Source organism: Lissotriton vulgaris, chromosome 2_1 (genome assembly GCF_964263255.1).
Source record: "Lissotriton vulgaris chromosome 2_1, aLisVul1.2, whole genome shotgun sequence".
Taxonomy (NCBI): domain Eukaryota; kingdom Metazoa; phylum Chordata; class Amphibia; order Caudata; family Salamandridae; genus Lissotriton; species Lissotriton vulgaris.
This window is the reverse complement of record NC_141687.1, coordinates 239,116,451-239,135,122: the sequence shown is the minus strand read 5'-3', so window position 1 is coordinate 239,135,122 and position 18,672 is coordinate 239,116,451. Positions and strand designations below refer to the sequence as shown.

The window sequence follows — 18,672 nt, the reverse complement described above, 5'->3', positions numbered from 1 at the left end:
AATGTGCATTAGCTACCACTTTACGCTAACATATTCACATTGCCTTTTTAAATAACGCGAGAATTTCTTGTTTGTTTGCGTTCTCCTGAGAAAAGTGTTGTATCAACACACTAAAATAAAATGTATTCTTGACTGTCACTGTCAGGATTTGATAGTGGACCAATACCCTTTATCTCAAGGTAAGCAGTGGGAGAAAGGGGATACAGCACGCCAATTTCTGAAGTTCAAGCTGGTTCAAACGTGTGCTTGTCTGAGGGCCAAGGAGAGCGTACCAGGCGAGGACTACAAGGGGACAGTATCAAAAGAGAGAAGATATATAAACACAGATTGAGAAAATTATTGATCATTTTGTTTCAAGTAATGCATTGGAGTTTAAGTCCTAATACTTGATACTATTTTTTTTTCTTTTTTTATGTTTAAAGACCTTTATTGTACAGAATGCGTTATACACAGCATGTAGCTTACAACCCCTGGGGGCCTGCAGCGTAGAACAATAACCGTATAAAATATTGTCAAGTTAACACAGCCGTTCAGCCGACAACCCTGGGGTCCGGCGGCGCAATGCATACATAATATATCACACATCTTAATAAGTAAGCAGGCCTGTAAGGTTTTATCAATTTTGTAGTATAACAATAGTGCCTTGGCATCTTCACCATATGATTAGCAGTCCGCGCCTATGTACAAGTATGGCGGGTGGTTGTATCAGTAAGTCTCTCGTGGGGGCGGGGAGCATAGAAATTGAAGAGCAGTCCCTTGCGATACCGCAAGTGTGTTAGTAGATATGTGTCGGTATAGCTCACTGTGTCAAGAATGGGAGGCTCGTGTTGGCGGCAGCGTCCGGCAGGAACTGCCATGGCCATGGCTGATATGTTTAGTGATCTTGTGCATGTGGCGCCCCTCATTAGCGGTGGTGCAAGCGCGATGGCCGGTATCATAAAACACACCCCGGATCTATCTGCCCGTCTCCGGGCAGTACGTGCATCAGCCCTTCCCCTCAGGCCGTGCGTTTATGGTGCCATATTTTGTTGGTACAAAGAAGGGGGAGGGCTTGATATGTCGGCCGGAATTCGGAGTCTGAAGTCACTTGTGCAACACGTACAATGTCTTTGATAACGAAAAATAAGAAATCTGGTCTAGTTGGTAAACAGGACCAGCATATGTGTAAATACGTGAACCATAACAAGGGGGTATGTGAAGAGGACAATGAATGGGTAGATGCATCTACGTGCTTGAGAAAGAGGAAGGAAGCGTTGCAGCGTCAGTGAATGTCTGGTGGCTGGGAATTGGGATGGATCATGGTGGTAACTTGTTCGCGCGGAGGGGCTATAGCAGGGGCGCATTGATAACTTCTTCAGAGTGCAGTCAGTGCGGTGGTTACGTTCAGGACACATGGTGAGAACCTGACGTGTGGAAGAGGAGATAGGGCAGAGGGCGCTTCATCGTAGGCAGCGGGCCAAGCGGCGTAGACATCCCGGAGTGTGGGAGGTTCGCAGGTGGGGCGCAGTGTATTTGCTCGTGGTGTGGCGGAGATGCAGGTCCCGGTCTGAGTTTCCCCACCAAGGGGGGGGGGGGAGGGAAGGGGTGAGCAGTGGGCGCAGGCGCACTCCTCAGTGTCCCGTGCATATGTGTGGGGTTAGGATACAGACCCCTTCAAGTGATTCCTTGTTCCAGACATTTCTGCTGAAAGGACTGAAGGATGTCATCCCAGTGCTGTGCAATGGGGAATTTTCTAAGTCCCGCCGTCTCATCCCGTCATAGGACTGCGCTTTCCGCTCGTGCCCAGTTGCCGAGGGACATGTACCAATGCCGCATATGTGGGGGTGCATTGGCCTTCCACCACTTGGTAAGCAGGCGTTTGGCCGTGATTAGCCCTAGATCCCAGAACGGGACCGGTACCTTGTTAAGCTTTGTGCGCTTATTAAGTCCTAGGATGCAGGCCTCCAATGTCTTCGGCAGGTTTTCGTTGGTGCAGTGCGTGAGCAGTGCCGTTACCTCATTCCAATATTGCTGGATGTTGAGGCACAGCCAAAGCATATGCAAGAGGTCCGCACCCACCAGGGAGCAGCGTTGGCAGGCAGTGTCGGTGACTGAAAAATATCTGTTTATCTTATCGGGAGTAAGGAAGGCTCGGTGTAATATGTAGAGTTGTAGGACCTTGAAGCGGGGGTTGCGTGGGACGTTAACCGGCCCAGCTAGCACCATCGCCCATTCCTTGTCAGTCCAGTCTCTCCCTCTGTCCGCCGCACATTTCTCCCTCAGCTGCGAGGTGGAAGGTTGTGTATGAATCAGGAGGGCCTGCGCTAGCCAATGCACTATGTGGGAACCATTGCCCATGACATGGAGGTTCTGTATAAAGTGGTGTGTTGGTAGCTCCTCGGATATGTCGCCCCAGACGGCAGTCAGCGTGCGGATGAGGGACGCGTGCAACAGGAATTGTCCAGTTGGGAGGGTCATGCCCTCCGCGAGGTCCGCGAAAGAAAGGAGGCCACCGTCAGCGTAGAGGTCTCCCAGCTTTTCCACGCCCGCATGGGACCAGCTCTCCAGCATAGTGTCCGTCATCACTCCAGTTGCCCTGGGGGTACCCAGCAGGGGGAGTATCAGGACATACGGTACAGTCGCTCGGGTGAGCCGCAGGCATCGCAGAAAACACCTGCGCGCCACTGCCAGGTACAGCTGCAGGGGACGAGGAGCTTGGGTCAGTGGATGAAACAGAGTGCACACTTGTATCTGAGACCAGGTCGTGACGTCCGTGGTGGTGTCCCCCAGGTTTTTACCACTCACCCATTCCGACACCCACTGCATCTGCACCGCTAGATAATACAGCTCCATGTTGGGGACTGCCAGGCCCCCCCGAGTCAGTGGGCATATACAACGTTGTCAACGCCACACGGGTTGGCCTGCGTTCCAAATTAGGCCCCGGAGCAGGACCTCGAGGTCCCGGAATACCTTGTTGGGGACATAGGACAGGATGTTGGCAAAGTAATACAGGAGTCTCGGTAGGACTATCATTTTGGCCAGTGCTACACGGCTGGGCACGTTTAGGGGCAGAGTCCTCCAAAATCCAATTTGTGCTAGAATGGAGGCAAGCACTCGTATCAGGTTCCCCTCCAGGATATCCGCAGGGTTACAGTAAATGTGGATTCCCAAGTACCGGAACGTCGTGGGGTACCATTGACGCCTCTCACCACCGAGATAAACGTCGCTCTCGGGCGCGTCTGGGTTAAAGGAGTAGGCCCCTGACTTAGACCAGTTGACCCTCAAGCCCGACATCTCCTCGAAGGTGCGCAAAATGTCAGTTAGAGTTCTCGGGACATTAGTTAAGTCTCTGACATAGAGGAGGAGATCATCCGCGTATAGCGAGATCATGTGGAGTCCATCCGCCATCGTCTAATAGTTGATACTATGTCAATTATTTTTAGTGGTTGCTGTTAAAAGAAAAGGAAAAAGGAAATCTATAAAGGCTAAGGTCCTGACAGAATTATTTAGCCACCAGTTTTAGAACTTAGACTACCAAGTTTTTCGGGGGGTTTTTTAAGCGATGTTATGGTTAATACTTATATAAATGAAAAGAAAAAAACATGCAAACGAAGTCTAACATCCACATACCTATTTGCAATTAAAAAACGTTGTAACAGTTATGCTAAATATCAAATATATACAAACAGGAAATTACAGTAAAAAAGTTGACACTCCAAGGTAAAATGAAGGCACTAACCTTATTCTTTTGTAAAAATTTGTTCCTGCAGATTAGAATTTCTCGCAGCCACTTGAGAATTTCTGTGCTGTTTTGATGGGTGACTACTTTATTACAGATGTAAAAAAGCATGTGTGAACTGCACAAACAAATGCACAAATTCAATATGGGTTAGTTTTTGCTCAGTTTAATTTAGGAATGTAAATATTATCATTGAGTGGCGTAGTGTTGCCAAGTACATCAACATCCTTGCATAAACTAAATACATCATCAAAAAACTATTATTTAGCTGGAAGATACTATACAGATCACGTGAGAACTTTTTAAAGTACATTATCTCTGAAAGACCATCAGCCTCATACGATCAAACAACCTTATAATGGGTTTAATTCTAAGGGCACGAAACGGATGTCTGTGACCAAGTCCTGAGTACTAACCCATACACTTACATAATATCACACTCCTTACTCAATCAACCAAAATAGAAACATTACTAAATACAAAAAAAACGCCACTGTGTCCATTTAAGAACCTCTGTACATCCAAAAACCAGAGGCCGTTACTAGGTTTTGGACCCTTTCTTTATAGAATTAACAGCCATATGCATAATAAATTAAGATTTTCAGTTCCCGTGAAGAACAGGGCCAAAACAATTAGTCCCAGTTTGTAGAAAGAGTCTGTCCTTCAGACATATAAACACTTTTTTTGTGTGATAAACAGATGATCGCTTGCATTAAAGGCACGCACCGTTTCAATACTCATCCAAGATGAAAAGCCATCCATGGAAATTATGCTCAATTCAAGTGAAGACATATCAACATATTTCAGTCTTTGGCATCTTGCAGTCCCAGTTCACCATCCAACTCTCGTGTGGGGCATTTTCCTCATTATTTGGTCGAATGGATATCGGGGTGGTGTGTATGTGTTTGTTAGTGTGTATGTGTATGTGTATGTGTATGTGTATGTGTATGTGTATGTGTATGTGTATGTGTGTGTGTGTGTGTGTGTGTGGTTGTGTGTGTGTGTGTGTGAGAGAGAGAGAGAGAGAGAGAGACTGCGTGTGTGTGTGTGTGTGTGTCTGCGTGTGTGTGCCTGCGTGTGTGCCTGCTGTGTGTGTGTGTGTGTGTGTGTGCCTGCGTGTGTGTGTGTGTGTGTGTCTGCGTGTGTGTGTCTGCGTGTGTGTGTCTGTGTGTGTGTGTGTTTGCCATAGCACACAAGTAGCAGACCATTCCTTCGACATACTGCTCCCTTTCTCTGCCAACTCTTGAGCCAGCATTTGGCCGTAATGAACTCAGAACGGGGGCTGAATGTTTGAATAATTCAGTCAGTCAGTCAATTTTCTTTATTCGATTATTGAAAATCATAAAAGAACGAGCAATATTACATATCACAATTTCATTGAAGCACAAACATTTTTAACAAATTTTAAAACATACAGTCATTATTATAAAAACATTTAATCTACAGTACGACATACATAAATATATTAAAAAGAGCTAAGAAGAAGGACTTATTAAAACACAACTCATTTAGATAAATGGAAAAAAGAGGAAGTTCATTTTTCAGAGATAAAGTGCCTGTGCCTTATGCGATGCTTGTTTAAACGTGCACCTGCAACTAGAAAACTAGCGACTGAGAAAGCAACTTTAACATTAGGGAGAAGTTGCAAAAACAACAGGGCTGGTTTAACCTGGATAAAGCCCTGGTTACGTAAAATAGGGAGCAGATAACTTTTCCTGATCTCAGTGTAATGTCCGCAGAACATGATAAAGTGCATCGTGTCCTGTGTTTAAAAATGGTCACAGTCGCATGGTTCAGCATCATCAGGTCTAGACCAAATTCTAAAGTTACCCAGTACAAAATGAATTAAATCAAAGCGAAATCTCGTTAAGAGAAAACGATGATAAGAATTTGTAATCAAAAGGAGATAAGGTTCCATTCCTGGAGCAGAGGAGAGCATGCAATGTTTCCTGACCATAGGTTTTTTTAGCTCTACATCTTCCCTCTCCATGGCATATAAGTTTTCCAAGGTGTTTTTGACTGATTCTAAATCTTCATAAGTTATCCCGTCTGGAGAAGAGAAGAGCTCCGGGCGGCCTGCCAAAGTAAGCTGCGTTTTGACATATCTTAACCAAGGAAGGTAGAGGGCTCTATCCAGGGCTAAACAATCTTTTAAGATGGTGTGATTTAGAGTGAGCTCCTGGTTGAGCCATATTTTTATCCAACCAATCACTGGGGCTAATTTTAAAATATCGGAGATATAGCCCAGGCCTAACTCTGTGTGTAATGCAAAGGTCGGAGTTGATTGGGGAACAGAAAGCAAAGATCTCAAAAATTTATTTTCTACATTCTGTATTTTAGCAGAACTAGTATATCCCCAGATAACAGAGCCATACTGGGCAACTGACCAGCATTTAGATTTATAAACTTTGATGATACTTTCCATGGGGCGGGCGCCCAGTTTTTTGGCAAACCCTAGCAGCCCTGCGGCCGCTCTAGCGACAGCGCTGCTTTTGGCCAAAAGCTGGGGGCCCCAAGTGCCCCTATCGTCAAAAGTCACTCCTAAATATGGAAAGGAGGGGACTCTCTTGACCTCCTTTCCCGCACAGAAAAATGTTAGCGACTTTCTTTTCCTGCCTCCGGGTCCAGCAATCATTACGTGTGATTTATCTGTATTAATTTTCATGTCCAGTGACGACATTAAAGCCCCAAAAGATGCAAGGAGTTTATTTAGCGCAACAACGGAGCGTGCCAGAAGGACGGCATCGTTCGCGTACAGGAGTACAGGAATCTTTGTCTCACCTGCACGCGGAATGTCACTGTGGGATGTTATCATTACTGCCTCAAGATCATTGATGTATAGAGTAAAGAGGAGGGGGGCAAGTATACACCCTTTCCTAACCCCCCTCTCTGACTTAAAGTGACAGGTGCATCTTCCTTCCCTAGTTACTCTGACCGAGGTCATAAGGTCCTTGTGTAGCTCAGCCAGGTATTCAACCAAAGGGGGGTCAAGGCCCATGGCCAGGAGGATCCTCCACAGCTTTGCCCTGTTGACCAGGTCAAAAGCTGATGAGAGGTCCATGAAGGCCATGTATAATGACCCCTCCTTGGCGATCACGTATTTGTTTAAAATTAATTCTAAGTTAAGGCACTGATCTAAAGTTCCTCTTTTGGCTCTAAAGCCATATTGTGCATTGGATAAAATGCCCTTACTTTCTAAAATCAGGGTCAGTCTGGATAAGAGGACTCTCCCCAAAATTTTTACACTCGAATCAATAAGGCAAATCGGCCTGTAACAAGCCGGATCTGTCCTCTGTCCCTTCTTAAAAATTGGCACTATGGTCGAGTTTGCCCAGCTAGAGGGAAAGGTAAATTCCCTTGTAGCATTAAAAATATTAGTTAGGATCTTTGAGCTAAAATCAGGGGCGCTCTTAAAAAAGTCTGCCGGCACCCCATCTGGTCCTGGTGCCTTTTTGCAGAGTGTATCGTTGATAGCTTTTTTCACCTCCTCCTGGGTAAAAGGAGAGATGGAATTTGACGATTGAGAAAGAGGTAATACACATTCTGTGGTCGTATTAGTGTGGCTGTAAATATTGCTAAAATGTGTCACCCATTGTTCATCTGGGATAATACAGTCCGCTCTTTGATGATCTAGTCCTACAAAATACGGGTGATTTATCACTGACCAAAATTTGGCACTGTCTTTCTGTGTCTCAGGCAGTAACAGATTATTCCAGGCTTCCTCTTTTATCTCAGATTTCCTCTTTCTAATAGCTAGGTTATATTGTTTCCCTAGTGATGCTATCAATACTCTGTCTCTAGGTTTGTTCTTTAAGGCTTTAAGTAAAGTTGAATGGGCCTTGGAAAAGTTTGTATCAAACCATTTAGGGCCCTTCCCTTTGTCTTGTTAGACTTTGCCTTCACAGTCAGATCTGTATTGACTTGGTGACAGATAACACTGAAGGCCTCAACCATAGTAGCGCTAGAGTTGTGGTTGTCTAAACAAATGGCAACTTCTCCTTCGACCTTGGCCAATGTATCTTGTAAGAAAGTTATAGGGGTAACTTGGTCCCATTTAAGCCTTCGGTTTTGATCTCTCAACACAAGGTCTGTTGCACAGAAATTGTCAGACGTCCTATTTCCCAAGACTCCCTGGGCTAAAACCTCTAAAATCACGGGATTGTGATCACTAAAAACAGAAGTTATTACTTTATAAACAAATACTTCAGATAGAAATCTAAAAGATACGAAAATATAATCGATAATTGTGCCTCGGTCCTTGCCCTCGTATGTCGGCAACCTCGAGTCATTAGAGCAGGTACATGATTCATGAAGGTTGAAGGTAGCCAAAAGCAGTTCCAGAGCCTCACCACTAAGTGTATGTTCAAAGTGCGGCGTAGGGGAGTATAAAGAAGATTCCTCTGGTTCTCTTTGACAACCCGCCTGGCAAGGGTGAATGTTAAAATCTCCCATGAGGATCACCTCATACCCATGGGAACTGTTCACAGTATAAGTGGATGAGAGATCCTCTAGGGATACCAAATGCTCGGTAGGAAATTGACTGGCTGGGGAATTATAGAAATTTATAAGTAAAATAGGATGGGAGTTTGGTGAGGTCAATTCAACCATTAGACAGTTTTTAGAATTAGACTTAATGTACCTTGGTTTTCCTTTAACATCCAGTGAAATATATGTAGCCAACCCTCCCCTTGCTCTTCCTGCTTTACTGGGATCTGCAGGTACATAAAAATGAGAATAGCCATCTAAAGCCAAACAATCTGATGTTTCCCAAGTTTCCTGGAAAGCAAGAATATCATAGTTTCTAATTAAGTCCAGCCAATTCTTATCTTTAAGTTTAGCTCTAAGCCCGGCGATGTTCCAGCTCATAATTCTGCAAGCCCCAACGCCTGCAGAAAAGTGAGCTGACGGGCCAGGAGCGGGCTGTGGACCCTCAACATCATTGTCTCCGGCTGGCAAAAGTCAGGCGTTTTGGTCCATAAAAGAAAGTGGCGCAAAGCGGTTAAAAAGTTCAAGTGGCTGTGTAACAGGGTTAAACATTGGAGGTTGATGACGGTGAACTGATGCGTTGTTCCTTAGATCTTGACCCCATCTGAAGTGAGAGTCCCAGTTGGTATCCCACCCTGGGGCAGGGGTCCTTGGGAAAGATACGTTCTGCTGTTCCCCGTAAAAAAAAATTTCAAGGTAAGGGGAACCACAGTGCCTCTTCTTCGTTGGGGAGGAAAAATATTTGCAAGGATATTGGGAAGAACGTCTGGATTTGAAAAGCTCACCGCCACACAGTCCCCTTTTAATTTTTTTGGCCGATTTCCCAGCCAAGGAACCCTGGTTGCAGATTTAATCACACTTGCAAGATGATGTTTCCCCCCTGGTGCTAGCCGCATATTACTAGTTAACCAATGTAGGGCTTTGCTGCAGAGTGAGTTTGAACTTTCCGCTATGCCCCCTTCCAATGGGGGAACATTTGCGAGGACCAAGACCACAGGTGTGGCCTCGACGATGAATTGCAGGGGATCCGTAGAGTAAGTTTGAGCTTGTGCTTGTATTTGTGCAGGGGGAATGTTAACCAAGGGAGTTGGATCTGTTAAAGAGGGAGTTGGATCTGTTAAAGAGCATGCTGGTATGGAACCCTCATTTATAGCAGTTAGGGTTGGTTGCGGTGGATTCTCCCCAAGCAGTTCTATTCCATCTCCAACGCCCATATCACTTCCTGCTTCAGCTCCTCTAGAATTGTTACCTGGATGAGTAACTATCGTAGTTATTTTTTCAATGCCACTTGCAACTGTGTTTTGGAGTGCACCCAGCTTCTTGACCTCTGCTTGCAATTTATCAATCTTGGATATGAGAGGTTTAACAATGGTGTTGATTTTCATCTCAATAAGATCAGCGATTTTATCAAGTAGGGCTTCCTCAGAGGAACAGATAGGATGATCCTCAACATGAATCACTTGTTTATGTTTTGGGGTGGTTGCCCTCTTCCGCTTTGTCCCTGAGCGTAAACCCCCCCGCTTGGAAGGATTCTTTGTACATTGTCGTTTGGGTCTACCAGCATGTCCTATGAGAGATTGGTCTAGGACGGAGACCTGTGACTGTGTATCTTGCTCAAGGTCGTGATCAATATCATTGTCTGTGTTACCTTCAATGGGCAAGCCCTCAGAAGCCGGGGTTGCATTCTCCGGAGTTCCAGGTATAACTTGGGATATGATATCAGCAATAGAGTCTGCACTGTGAGCATCCTGCGTTATAGTTCCGTCAGACAGAATAGAAGCAGATATAGGTGGTGATGGGCAAAGCAAATCAGGAGATAGGCTCAGCCCCAATGACTCCCTCCTTTGCATGTTGATTTTCTGGACAGTCTGAACCAGGTAATTATTAATCTTGTTTTGTTGTACTCCGACAAGTTTTTTAGACATTGCTCAGACTTTAAATAATATTTAGATGACACACAAATGACTTACTTGAAGGTAAATCGCAGAAGAGACTCCTACAGCGTTTCTGGCCCTGCCCCTGCCTCCTCCTGCCGATGAGGGCCGTAGAGGGCCCGCCCTTTGCCCGGGCTTCGCCCTGGGCGTCCCGCCCGCGTCCCGCGACGCGGGTCTCCTCCTCCCTTTATGCAGCTTTCTGCGCTCTGCTGGCGCGTTCCGCGTCACTTCCACGCGCCACCGCGAGGCCTGCCGGGAGTTGTAGTCCTCCCGGAGCGGCGGCGCGGTTTCCAATGCCCGGTTATGACTCTCGGCGGTGGCGGCTTGGGCGTCAGCTCTGGCGAGTTCTTTTGTGGCCTGGAATGACTCTCGGCGGTGGCGGCAGGTAAGTAAGTCTTTTAATAATTCATTACCATAGGTGTCAATCTGTCCTCCGATTGCTTGCTTAGTTTACCATTATTATAGGGGCCACCCATATGCAAACAGACTGTTCTTGCTACTTAAAGGTTGACAGTCCAGCCAAACAGCTACAACACATTTCCTCTCAAGGGGAGTGCATGCAAGGGAATGAAACTGGCACCAATTAATTTAAACAAATTTTAATTTCTCTGTGAAGTGAGATTTCTCAGGTGCAAATATTCCCAGGGGAGGGCTCCACTGCACCGTGTTTCACAGGTACTTGAACTGCATCTCAACAATGAAGCCAAGTAAGGCTGAAACTGGCCTGGGTTCACTTCACACGTTGTATGGCTCTGCAAAGCAACCTCTAAAGTTAGCTGTCCCTTTCAGGGTTGGTTCCAAAGTTAATTTGAAATTGGTTCTTTTCCATAGGTCAAGATACAGTGAGCAGAAGACAATTGAATGTTCACAGAGTAATTACAAATGGTTAAAATAATTTCAAACATTTCCGTCCCTCATCATGCAATCTCTGCCTTTCACTTTGACAAAATGTTGCAGAGGCCGAGGCCTCTTCCCGAGGTTTTTGTTATTCCTTCTACAGTTAGATTTTGAAGGTTTCTATCACCCTTAATTGGTTCGGAAAAATGGATGGAATACAAACGTCTAAGTTACACTAAATGTGGCAAGAAGGCTAGGGTACAATCAGAGCATGTCCTTCTTCACAATGTAGTTTGAACAATTATCAACAAAAAACTAACCATCCACAATACTATTTTAATACCACAGGTCAAACCACTTCAGAGCCAAGGCATCAAATACAACATTCAAGCCACACAACATACTATCTCCTGAGAGTACCTACATATCTGTACACAATATTGTTTTGTGAATGCGTCTAAGGTCAAATGTAGGTAACTTGTAAATTTCTTCAAAATTGATATTTCATAATAAATGCCTTATTGCAACCTTGCTTTGTAAGTGGATATAGAGCAGGGTGAAGGTTGCAAACAGGTTGCGCACAAGACAATCCATTGAGCAATTTCAGATTTGGAAAATGCTTTCTCTTTGTGTGGTTGTCAAAGAGCAGCAAACAGTTGCTTCATAGACCAGAAACATTTAGTATCGTCATTATTGCACGCGATGCGTGGAATGCCAGGGATAGGGAGCCCGCCACTTCCGCCGTGTAGAACACACTGCTATCCTCGGGAAGCACTCCGCACGCCAACACTGCCTTCTACACGGCCCTTGCTGATGCTGTTGCTACGAACCATACGTCAGGAGCCCGCGCCAGATGGGGTGCTTCAGCAGAGCCCTGGACGGACTTCCCCCAGTGCATTAAGCACATGTTTGCGTCACTTTCCCCCGAATGCCCCAGCTGTACATTACCATGTGATGTGGGGCAGCCCGGTGCTGCACCCAGCCTGGTAGGCGGTGACTGCCACGGTTGCCGAGCTGGCGGCGCAAGCCTACATCAGAATCATGCTTGCTGGGGCTACGCACCTGAGTGAAAGGTGACAACCACCCCCACAGATTCATTGATCTGAACTATGCTTTATTCAAACGACAGGTGGCCATGGTATGGAAGGCACTTGCTACCCAGTCCCTTAGCGCTGGCTTAAAGTTTTGCTGACAGGGACACGGGGGGAGGGCCACACTCAAAAACAAATCCTACTGAGGGGTGACACCGGCAGGGGTGGGGAATGGTACGAAACCTTCCTACTTACCCTAGAGGCCAAAAAAGAACATCCACCTTGATGAACACCTACATGGCTCTCACACTTGTTAACACACACACACACACATGGTCTAAACCTTCATCTAAAATCAGTTTACTTTTGGGACATTGGCTAACACCAATTTCATTAAAATACTGGTGCCTACACCCAGACCAAATGGTAGGATCTGAAAACTAAAATAACCCTGCAGTATAACAGATGCCTTCAGATGTATCCGGATGAAACCGGACAAGACGATAAGCAAACACCTGCTCCAGAAAGATTAACACATCTGCTTCGCCAAGAAATTCAACCATCTCCCTCAATGAGAACATTTTCATATAGTCATTCTAAGTAACAACTACATGTGTCAACCACTCATGTAGTCTTCACAGGTTCAATGATCCTTTCAATGAATACTCTCTTCAGATACTCTGCAACAGCTTTCATGCAAAAAGATTGTGCTCCCCATCAAATGAAGTCTAAGTCTTAACCAAACTTGTGATATCCTCTCTACTCACACATATAAGCTAACACTCACAGACACATGCATGAACTGAAGATACCATGCAGTATTAGTCCTTCCAAGCAACTAAAATTACACATTTGGTTTTCTACAACCAATTCATACATTTAGTAAAGTGTGACTACACTTCATTGAGACAGAGTCATGGCATACATTTTGGAATTTTTAGGGGTTTAAACAATGTACGTTCCTTTGGTAGGCAAGTGTTTCCTGGTAAGAAGACTGCAGCTCTTACTGCATCCTCGATTTTTATGCCATCCGTTTAAAATAATCAGTTGGTCCCACTCCAAGACAATCATTACTAACGTTTAGAGCAACAGCAAACATGAACTAAGCTACGCAACAGAAATAATAAAGCTACAAAAGTCACAGGGGATCAAAAGAGAAGTAAAATGATTGTGAAAAAGTATTGGATGCGATCATGAAAATAGTGCACACAATGAAAATATTAAGACAATGTAGCACAACTATAACATATTTCAGAAATTTATATACTGCAAGAATGCATTTGTATCAAAGGTATCTTAATGGTAAAAATACAAGTAACTAAATAGTCTTACATAAAAAGAGGAAACTGTTTCGGTTGTCATTTTCATATTCTAAAATACTAAATCACTTACTAGCTCACTTTCAAATGCATTTTAATCTCCCTACCTGATTTCCCAAAATGTTTCAATGGGTGCGTCTGGATTCCATAAATCAATGTTCTCTGGCTGATGAAGAACTAGCAAAGCCTAAACAGAAATATTTTAACAATAAGCAGTCAATTTAGGAAGTTGATTATTTTAACTGTGCTCAGCAGAAAATGAGGCAAATCAGGATAGGAAGAAAAAAACAACACAGCCAAGCATGTTAATGATGAAAGAAACGAGCAAATGGCATACATCCAACTATAGTATTTGACATCTCAAATGTAACACTATGATGCTGCTCTACAATTGAAGGTTACCCAAAACCTGTAGCCCACCTTTAATGGGCAGAAAGAGGCTATGGTTTTAAAAAGTGATCGGTGGTTAACCTCGCCAAGAAAGTGTTGGCTATCTATTTGGAATTGAAAGGAGCATCTGAAGCATTAAGACATTATAAACTGTTCTTTACTGGGATTTTTAAATTATTCATGTATTGTGAAATAGAATACAGTTACACCTTAGCCCTGTCCTGTGCACGGAGCAACGCTTTGCAGCACGTAACATCACAATCGCAGCTCACAAAATAAACAGGGAGCTGATCTAATTCCAATCAATGATGTGGAAGTGCTGCAGACTATTAGGGGGAGTTTACTTGATGGGTCTTGTGTAAGCTCACTATGTCCATGGTGAGGGAGGCACACAGTGAGAACATCCAGCTGAGCACTATTTATGGATGGTGCAGGGACAATGTGCTGCGTAACTTACACATGGAATGGTGTGCATATACTATTGACCTACGGTGGTCTTTAGTCCAATGCGAGGTCTAAGGCTAGCAATACAATGTCCCTTTGGGTGATGGGCCCTGGTCTGAGCCGTGGAATAGAATATTAAATCTGCTGGTACTCGGAGAAGAACCTCATCGACATTCTTGCTTTAAAGTCTGTGGCTTAAAGTCAGTTGTATCAGATTTTGCAGCTCTGTGATTCCTCACTTTATCGGGCAACAGTGTCTTGAGCGGTTCCTTTCACACTGGTAACAGCATGTGTTGAAATAGCTCCTCATTGCACTGGTCTCAGGCTGTGCCGTTGAAAGCCTGCTGTCTGGCCGGTATATCACAAAACATTTAGAAAGGTGTAACTTCCAAATATCTATAACACTAAAAGCATTAGACCTACAACGTAGGCAGGCTTGTAGTTTCTGGTTCCAATAAATCCAACAAAATTATAGCTACTTCCATTGATTATGACAATTTTCATAACACATCAAGATGATAACTTACAGATATGTAATCTCATATTGCATACAATAGCACCAAGGCAAAAATAACCATTGTATTAACAATATGACTTGCATCTAAAGGGGGACTGAGGTCTAGTACCTAGCCAGCCATCCACATTTGCCTACTTTGGAAATTACACCAAACAATTAAGTGTTTTTTATCATGGTTTAAAAAATAATGAAAAGGTTAGAAAGCAAGTCTCCGCCAAGTCTCCGCTGCATAGTAAACGCAAAACATATGTAAGAATTAAAAGAAAACTCAAATGAACATATCTGGGGCTAAGGAGAGTACATAGAAGTCTCTCTTGTGTTTGAGACACTGTTAAGATGGCTGGTAGGTGGTATAGTACATTTATTTATATAATTTCTAGAGTGCACTATCACCTGATGGGTATCCTGGCGCTATTAGTGACTTGACATAACATACCTCCTTTAAGATCCTATTGAAGCCAACCCCTAGAACCTGGGAAATAGCCATGTTTTTAAATTCCTTCTAAAAAGCAGGAGGTCACTGATTTGTATCAGCTCAAGATGTAAGGTGTTCCAGAGCTTAGCAGCAGCGACCCCAAAGGATCTACCACCTGCTCTAACTTTTTTTAATCTAGGGATTTTTATCAGTTTTGTCCCAGATGAGCGTAATGTTCGAACAGGATCATACCTCTCCAATATGTTTTGAAAAGAGGTGGGACCCATTCCATGCAAGGCCTTAAATACTAAGCAGAGTGATTTAAACTGGATTCTTTGTTTCACAGGGAGCCAGTGACACTCCGCCAAAGCCAATGAGGCGGACGACCTTCTGGAGCATCCTAGTACTAATTTAGCTGCAGTTGACTGAAGCCTCTGCATCCTAGCAAGAAGAAACTTTGGTGACTCAAGGAGCAGGGCATTGCAGTAGTCAACTCTGCTAAGTGCAGTACTCCGAGCCATCAATGAGAGCGCCAGGGGGGGGGAAGCAAGGGAAAAATCTTCCTTAAAGAACGGATAATAGCCAGGCAAGAGCCTACAATTTTCGTCACATGCGTCTCCAAAGTGAGATTACAATCAAATGTCACACCTAGGTTACGGACTGACTTAACAGGCTGAACCATATTGGGGGGGGATCAGAGGGCCATAAATTACTAGGTAGCCCAGAACGTATCCTTTCCGTGGCACAACAAAGCAACTCCGTTTTAGACGCATTAAATTGCAGTGAGTTATCCCTCAGCCACAATGTTGTGTCCCGCAGGCAACTATGAAACTCATCTAGAGAGGTTGAATGAGCTCCCTCCAGGGAGAGAATTAATTGCGTATCGACCACATAATTAACAATCTCAATGTTATGACGCTTGATGACCACCATCCGGGGTTTCAAGTAGATATTAAAAAGAATAGGGCCCTGTGGCACGCAATGCGGGACCCTAGTAAAGCCTGATTGGAAAGGAGAGAGGGATACTGCCTGCTGCCTACCTGATAGAAACAACTGAAACCACTTAAGGGCACAGCCAGTCTCTCCCACCTCTTTAAGTCGTCTCAACAGGATTTCATGGCTAACTGTATCGAAGGCGGCAGACAGATCAAGCAGAATAAGTACAGCTGCCTGACCCCTGTCTGCCCGCCCCCGAAGTTCGTCCATTACGGTTACCAAAGCTGTTTCAGTGCCATGGGCTGGTCGAAACCCAAACTGCACCACCTTCAAGAGCTTAGCATGTTCTACATATTTAGATAACGTGCTACTCACCACCCGTTCCACTATTTTAGCAGGGAAAGGTAGGAGGGAGATGGGTCTGAAATTTTTAGGACACTCCGGATCGAGGGAGGGCTTCTTGAGCAAGGGTATCACCAATATCTGCTTCCACTGAGACGGCACCACCCTATCAGTGAGAGACTGATTGCAAATCAGACGGAACATGGGAAACAGCTCTGCTCTGAATTCTTTCCAGATCTTACAAGGCACCGGATCCAGGGGAGAACCAGACGCAATACCATCAGCTAGTCTATTAAAATCCTCTGGCTCCAAAGACGGAAACTCTGAGAGAGACCCCGAGGTAGCCCATTCCAAGTTGACAGCGGCAGCCGCACAGCAACTGACCTCCATGTCAGGCAGTGACGCATTCACCCCGACAGGAGAAAGGGGGACCTCACCCAGATCCATGATAATGTCATTGCCATTATCATGTAAAAACCTGGCTAGCTCATCACAAAGATTTTGAGAGGGAGAAATCACATTTTTGGAACAATCTGGGTTGGTCAAGCTATTAGGAATGTTAAAAATGCTTCTAGCGCTGTTAGGGGTATTAAGTATCAAGGTGGCAAAATGGTGGGCTGTAGACCTATTAATCCTCTTCCTATATTCTGAAATCTTTATTCTCCAGGAGAGCTTATCCGCATCCTGGTACCCATGCCTCCATTTCCTCTCAGCCCGTTTACATTCATGTTTCAGGGTTTTCAGTTCCTCGCCTAACCAGGGAGCAGAGGGTCTACCCCTGCTCCGAAGGATCTTTAGGGGAGCAAGAGAGTCCAGAGCCAAGATGATTATTCTGCAAAAAGCGGAATAGTTCTGTTCCACTTGAGCTTCTGGGGAGAAGCAATCCTCCATCCTACATATGTTGAGTGCAGCCAATAAGGGTTCTTCTGTAAATCATCAACTGTACACAACGTTAGTGTGTCTTCATTCGGTGCTAATGTAGGATACTGTTAATCCCTGGGGTGTATAGCCTTTTTCTTTCGCTCTGGACTGGGCTCGAGCATACCCAATGGTTATTTACACTTATTATTTGTCAATGATTTAATTAAAAAAATGTAAAGAGCTAACACGATATTTACCTCCATTGCTTCTTCTGCGATTTCTGGCATGTTTGACTGTGGAACTAGTTGCATTAATCCTGTGATTAACTCAGTAGTGCTATCAGAGCCCGCCTTTCCTGGATTCTGCAAGATAAATATTATAAAAGTCATGATAAGGTCAAGCATAATCTTCATATGCTTAATGCTTGAAGGAAATTTTAGTATAACCTGTGGTATACAAAACAAAAACAAAGAATATATACCATACCACACATTATGGACAATAAAAATGCTGTAGTTAAAAGAACAAAGGGTCTATTCTTGAATAATTCATGAGAAGAAATAAAAAAAACTGTTTGCTTGAACAATAAACATGCTATTACTTAACCTGCAACCAAGAGGTAAATGGCAGAACAGATCACATTGATCTGCTGCATAAATGAATACAAGATTTTAGTTTAATCGGCAGGGTGAAAGCCATTTGTCCTTATATCCACATGAAATAGGGTTCTTAGCACAGGCAGAGGACTGCTTGAAGGTAAAATGCAAAATACAAGTCTTAGCTATAAAACGAAACAAATCTGTAAATATAAAAGACATATGGGGTAGTGTTGCTCTAACAGACAATACTTTGCTCTCTGAGAATGTGAAAATATGGAAATATCACAACTAATAAAACAGCAAATTTCAAGTAATAAAAATAACCAAAGATTCTCCCAAAGCTTCCAAATTTAAAATAAAATAGAAAACATATGCATAAGAACCATTTTCTTGGCTCCATAGCTAATCTCAAGGCATATTTAAATGAAATAACTAACAATTAGTCTTTCTTCATAGAAGCCCAAACCGCACTAGTACTGCAAGTCTTGAGTTTCATAAATCTGATTATAGCCCATTTTAGTTAATAAGAAAACAATTGAATATTTCCAGAGTATGGAAAACCTAGTTAACACTTTTCATATGCAAAGTCACAAGTATGTAGATTTTTTGTTTACACTTTTTTTGTTTTGGATTTTAAGAAAAAAGTAAATACAAATTTTATGGAACTGCTTAGCTGTTAGATCAAGCATGACTGAGGATATTAACTTTAGGTATAATGGTCTAAAGCGTATGGATCCATATTAACCGCATCGCTGCTGCGGTGATTTTTGCGCTGTGCGGCTGTTTTCAATTAACCGCGATACATGAAGAGCTCAGCTCGTCATCCGCACACGTCACCCGTGGC

General features: G+C 43.9%; 1 protein-coding gene across 6 annotated transcripts in view; it reads right to left on the bottom strand.

Moving 5' to 3' along the window:
- The window catches only part of NF1 (neurofibromin 1), a 2,008,692-nt gene that overhangs the window by 1,308,514 nt on the left and 681,506 nt on the right, over positions 1–18,672 (bottom strand). For all 6 annotated transcript variants that reach the window (XM_086954827.1, XM_086954826.1, XM_086954830.1 and 3 more), the window contains exons 14-16: positions 17,487–17,591; positions 13,432–13,511; positions 3,719–3,836 (exon numbers count right to left, since the gene is read on the bottom strand). In XM_086954827.1, coding sequence (XP_086810953.1) covers positions 3,719–3,836; positions 13,432–13,511; positions 17,487–17,591 — 303 coding nt within the window. The remainder of the gene's footprint in view (positions 1–3,718; positions 3,837–13,431; positions 13,512–17,486; positions 17,592–18,672) is intronic.